At 45.5% G+C, this 6203-nt stretch overlaps 1 protein-coding gene across 2 annotated transcripts; it reads left to right on the top strand.

The window, feature by feature from the left end:
* Positions 1-4436: 4436 nt before the first annotated feature.
* Positions 4437-5897, top strand: LOC130378435 (uncharacterized). 2 transcript variants are annotated; one of them, XM_056585205.1, is made up of 5 exons: positions 4443-4523; positions 4602-4812; positions 4914-5086; positions 5185-5283; positions 5371-5897. In XM_056585205.1, exons 1-5 carry the CDS (start codon positions 4517-4519, stop codon positions 5775-5777), a joined length of 897 nt encoding a protein of 298 aa, XP_056441180.1. In that variant the 5' UTR covers positions 4443-4516; the 3' UTR covers positions 5778-5897. The 2 variants fall into 2 exon arrangements, with proteins under 2 accessions (XP_056441179.1, XP_056441180.1); XM_056585204.1 differs by having other exon boundaries at positions 4437-4812.
* The last annotated feature ends 306 nt before the right edge of the window (positions 5898-6203 follow it).

Genomic DNA, 6203 nt, shown 5'->3' with positions numbered 1-6203 from the left:
AGACACGGGGTTCAACTGCTAGAATAATATGTTGAATTAATAAATGGTGCACATGGTTTTAAACGGTGCCCAAGGAGGGAGTTAGCTCAACTGCGGTAGACACAATTACAATACGTTTTTTGCGAATATTAAATCTACATGGCTTAAATTCTGCTATAATCAGCTACTACATACGAATAAACACTGCGTGAAATGTTCAAAGGTCAACTATTGCCTCCATTGGAGCGATTGCAATAGATATAATATCGTACCACAATATGAATGCATTATCTTGTATTCGCCAATTAGGAAAGCCGGATTCCAGAACCGAAAAGAAATCCTACAAAACGGCACCAACCCAGAGGTCTTGCATCAACCAGATCCCTGTACGGCAGTTACACAGTGATCTTAAAATAGCTAGACTCCACATCATGAACGGTTAGCCTTTAAAGTTGTCCATAGCGTGCATACCGCTCGTCCACAGAAGTTATCCAGGCCTGGGGATTCTTATTAGAAGAGTTCTGGGACAACCTCCAATAGAGGAGTCCCCCCCAATAGAGGATCCTGAGGACAAGCGGTAGAAATGCATAGTTCAACAGACCTGACGAGGTCCAAAATACCAAAATAAGAAATGGTTAGGATTGGTTAATTTTAATGCGCATGGCTGAAGCAATGCGCAAGGAGGGATGTAGTGTGAATATTAAATCAAGGATTGAAAGTTGTGTAGCAAGACAGATCACAGACCAGAAGCCGTCCGATCCAGAGAATCCTTCACCAACGTCGGTGACACCTGGCGAGTGGATCTGGGTGAAAAAACACCATCGAAAGACCTAGAAGACCGGTGGAAGGGGCCATACAAGGTACTCTTGGCCACACCCTTTTCTGTTTCTGTAGAGGACCGACGCGGAGCCCAGTGGCACCACCTGAGCCAGTGCCGCAAAGCAGATACTCCTGGCAGATCGTGGACTGAGACCCTGACCGACCTAGCTGCACTCCAAGCCAAGGACAAACACTCCTCATCCCAAGACGATGGGCCACAGCGTGCCCTTGGTAAAGTACCTGGTGGGATTCCTTCTGGTAGTCCTGTTCCAAGAAGGAGCGGGAGACAACATCGCCAGGTACCCACCGTCAAAACCAGTAACAACAGGTCAGGTCTGGTTAAGGTACTGTCGAGGGATAGAAAGTATCTTTGAGCTGAATTTTTGTGATATGCTGCCCTGTGGGACCAGGATGGACCGGGTCTACCAGGCAGAAAAGTACATGTGCGTAAGTACCAGACGAGACGGTAGCTACATGAGAGGTTATTCCTGCGAAGAGTGGTCTCAGGCATCGTGGCTTACCCATCCTGGGTACAAGGAGGGCTATTATCCCCTGTGGTCCAACTACAAGGAAATCCAAAAGGGAATCTCCCTTACCAGAAGATTATATGGCTATAAGGAAGTCTGGAGCAATAATGGTCTAGCAGTCAAGGGAGAGTCAATATTCATAAAAGTAAGGGCAGATTTACTCATTCCCGAAAACAGATCTCATAAGACAGACAAAGGCCTGGTTTTTCTAACGTTAAGGGCGGATACTTATGGGGAGGACCTAAAGGTAGTTATCCATCTATCAGGAATTGCATGCGGTCCCAATAAATTTCCATCTAGAAGGACGTATGATTCCTTAGAAGCGCCACATCTCTCACCACCCCCGGTAGTGCACCCAAATGGAGGGACGCACAAAGAATATTGGGAGGTAAAGACGGGTGAGCTTGATCAGAACATGTGGTTAAAATGGATGAACTACACGGCCCGAGCCCAGGGCAAGACCAACTGCATTATCTGTGCCGCCGGCCGCCCCTCCTTGACCACAGCCCCCGCTAGAATCACCCCGCATAATTCACCGCAAGGTTTTGTTTGTCTATTGGAATTATTCGTGGACGGCCACATCCCAGGGTGCACAATTGCAATAAAATCCAGACTAAATAACATGTATCCTCAGACCCCGATTAGATCTTTACCCCCAAGATTTGAAGTTAATTTAACTCCGGACTATCATTGTATCACAGGAAGGGGAACAGGGAGAAAGGTGGGATCATTTCCTCTTGACTCTTGTAACACCACTAGAGAGATAAAATTGTTGTCCAATATGACCCGTGCCCGTAGTGATATATGGTGGTTCTGTGGAGGTCTGATCCTCAGGGGAGTTCTCCCCTTTGAATTCTCAGGAACATGCGCAATCATACAGTTAATAATGCCCATCTACATTTTACCCGATAGCAAGACGGTGATGGATCTCACATTATCCAGCAACGGTGGTCTCCCGGACTTGACCCGTCGGAAACGAGAGTATGCACCAGTCCCGGGTAGTTTTGATAAAAACATATACATAGACGCAATAGGAGTACCCCGAGGGGTCCCCAACGAACATAAAGCCCGGAATCAGGTAGCGGCAGGATTTGAATCAGTTCTATTTTGGTGGTCTACTATTAATAAAAATGTTGACTGGATAAATTACATATACTATAATCAACAACGGTTTGTTAATTTTACAGAAGAGGCAGTCAAAGGACTGTCCGAACAATTGGATGCCACCTCCCGGATGACCTATCAGAATAGGCTAGCTTTAGATATGTTATTAGCAGAACGAGGAGGGGTGTGCGGGATGATAGGGACAACATGTTGTACATTTATCCCCAATAACACAGCACCAGATGGGTCCGTGGCCAGGGCATTGGCTGGACTGCAATCCCTCAAGTTGGAGTTGGCCGAGAACTCCGGTATTGGTGACCCAATAGCTGGATGGATGGAGAACCTGTTTGGTAGGTGGAGAGGTATGATCCAGTCAGTACTCATCGCGGGAATAATGGCAGTAGCCGTGTTAATTGTTGTCGGCTGCTGTTGTATTCCCTGCGCACGAGGGCTACTGAATCGGCTGATCACCACAGCATTGGGCGCCACAAAAGTGCCAGGTGACATTCATGCTTACGTAGGAATCAGATATAATCCGTTGAACTTCAATGAGATACCACCTGAGGAACCTGAACCTATCCAATTACAATATATAGAATAAAATGCCACCATTTGTAGCACCTGTGTCTAAGATAATCAATATCCTGGATTTACTTGAATAATTAATTATTGAACCACCAAGACGAGTTGTGCTTGTTATTATATAGTATTGTTTGGTTGTGAGTACAACTCGTTATTTCTGAATCGCTGCATTAATAATGGTACAGTTGATCTTCCTTGAGGCGATTGTTTTACAGGCCACCTGTTACTGACACGACGACGGAGAACCTGTTTGAAGGCTCCCATGATGTAGGAGTAACCTCTCTGAGTTGAGCCCTTGACAAGGAGGGACGAGTCTTGGGTTCATGAATTACAGGCCAGACGGCGACAGAAAAAACAATGACTGCAATAATAACAAGCCCAAAACCACCCACATGAACCGGCGCACCAATACACGAAGATCACCTGAACCCCCCAAATCTATGCCCAAACCACCCACATGAACCGGCGCACCAATACACGAAGATCACCTGAACCCCCCAAATCCATGATAGCGTGTCAATTATTTTGAAATTTTAAAATTGTATTATGTCTACCAATTTTAACTTTACTTTTACACATGATGAAAATTGTATGGCCTTGTAGCACATAACCAAAAGTATTAGCTCAGGATTTCTATGAGTAGTTTTGTTTGTGTGATATTTGGCCATGTGATTGTATGATAACAAGATTTATGTTCATTGTTGTATTGTTAAATAATGACCTGTATTCCCAATGAGACCCACAAGGTGGATGCCATTTCAGTATTATGAGCCCGTTGTGGTTTTTCCCTCTATTCAAGAGTTTTCCACAACGGTAGATGGTGTTGATCCTAATTTGACTATGTTTTCGGTGTGGTAAATGGTGTTTATGGTTTAAAATATTATTGTATGGTCATCTAAGATGACCAAGGAGGGACTGTTACGTATTTTAAGAATCTAGGCTACCCACACATAGACCCAATGAAGACCAAACATATTAGCCGTAAATACCATACATAGCCACAAGGGGAGCCTTACTGAAGGCTGCAATAGATACTTTATCCACAGAGGGCAGCACCACAGACCAAGCGAGGAAAACCGAGGATTACGTCCCACCGGTTTTCTCCAAGTCTTCCGGTCCTCCGAGTCCATAAGAAAGCCTCCACATCGTGGAGACAGGTAGAACTCTTCAGGCAGCGCTAGGACATTCGTGGGCTAAAGTCTTAGACCAGCTAGGAGAACACTCTCGCACGTGCTAAGGCACATCTTCAATCTCTCTTAACTTCAGAGCATCAGTTTACCATACCGAAAATACTTTATACAAATAAAGTATCTTTAAAGCTATTCCTTTGGATTCGACCCCTCTTTCCTTGAAGAACATAATACAGCAGTGCAAGCACTTGAGTGTCTGCCGTAGAGATATATTAATCTGTCATGTACTGTTTAACAGGCATGGACACTGAGGTGTTGGCACTTCCTTCAGAGGATTCCTTGCCCTTACCCAGAGCACAGCAAAATCCTCAAGAGATGTTTGGTAAATATACAGTGTTTAATTCTGAAATCCAAATACTGTATATAGAATGTAGATCATTTGGTTATATTTTATTTGCAGAACAAAACATGGAGAGGCTTTCTGCCCTACTGGATTCAAGCCCCTGTCCTGCTGAGCCTGAGAGAAGCGCAGCATCATCGTGGTCTGTTAGGCAGCAGAAAGCCTCTGACCGTTGGGAGGAAGCACGGCCGTACCACCTCAGATGCCTTTTGGAATCTGAGGCTGTTGGCAAGCCATTGTGTTGCTTCTGCCACAAGCCGGCTGTTATAAGGTTGGATGTTTATCAATCAAATAATAGAATGTATCTATGTACACTAAAAAAAGTATATCATATAAATTGAGTGACTTGACTTGAGTGTTTTGTCTGCTTAGGTGCAGAGAGTGCCTTCCGGAGCAGTGGTTTTGTGGGGCCTGCGACATGCATAACCACAGCAAACGGCCACTCCACAACAGGGACAGCGTGGTGGATGGCTTCTTTAAAGCCATTCCCCCATCCACATGTATCTCAAGAGGAGAGACTGGAATATATGCCACACATGAGCAAGGTAAGGTCTGACAAATCTACCTGTCTAGACTTCCTGATCCTTATCTTGTTTATTCAGTCTGCTGCCATATACAGAATGTTCACTTTCCTTTTCGACAGATCGCATTTTACCCACAATGCCAGCACAGCACTGCACCTGCCAGGTCCCTAGCTTCACAGTGGAAGCTGGGAAACCAGTCATCTTGATTACCATCAATGGTAGAAACCAGTTCTCTATTTAGACTTCTGTTAGTCTAATATACAATATGTGTCAATGATTATGACTAATGTTGTTTTTTTCGTTAGGGCGTTATGATTTGCATTTGCCACGTTATGTGTGCCAAACATGCCTGCAGCAGTGGGCCCCTGATGTGAGAGACCTAGTCAGGAGTGGATATTGGCCAGCTTCTGCAAATGCTTCCACAATCTACACGGTGGACCTCCTCAACACCTTTCAGGAGCTGAAGTTGATCTCACCTGGATTCTCCAGGCAAGCCCTTGCAAAAATGCTGGAACATCGCACACTGTGTGCAGGAAGAGTAAGTGACATCAGCAATACTATTTATTATGCTCACCAATATTGTCAGCTTGTCAGGGGGGGCCTGCCCTCGGGGTCTGACCGGGCCAAGTCTCGGGCAGGAAGGGCCCCCCCTTCCTGCCCTCGGGGTCCGACCGGGCCAAGTTTCGGTGCGGAGGTCCCAGTTAGGCCCTAGAATAAGGTATTAAAATTTCAGGGCGGTAGGACCTTCCTATCTCAAAAACTGTTTTTCCACCACATTCTGAACCATTAGGCCTTGCAGGCTACACTTCTGAGGGGCTTTGTCCAAATGACACTCCATTTGGGAAAACTTTTTTTCTCTAAAGGTGCGGCCACACCAGACGCGTATCTCGCGTACTTCGCGTCTCAAATCGCCATTTTTTCCATAGGGAACCATTGGTTTAATACGCGTATTACGCGTTTCACGCGTATTAAGCGTATAAGCAACATTGTACGCGCGTATAGCGCGTATAGCGCGTATGTGGCGCGTATATTTACGCGCAATACGCGCTATACGCGCGTATATCGCGTACATTTCAAGAGTTCAAAAAATTGAACTTTTTACGCGAAGTACGCGAGATACGCGTCTGACGATAGCCGC

The sequence above is a fragment of the Gadus chalcogrammus genome, unplaced genomic scaffold (genome assembly GCF_026213295.1).
Source record: "Gadus chalcogrammus isolate NIFS_2021 unplaced genomic scaffold, NIFS_Gcha_1.0 GACHA078, whole genome shotgun sequence".
In the NCBI taxonomy this organism is placed as follows: Eukaryota; Metazoa; Chordata; class Actinopteri; order Gadiformes; family Gadidae; genus Gadus; species Gadus chalcogrammus.
Note: the sequence above shows the minus strand (reverse complement) of the source record. Positions and strands in the feature narration are given on the sequence as shown.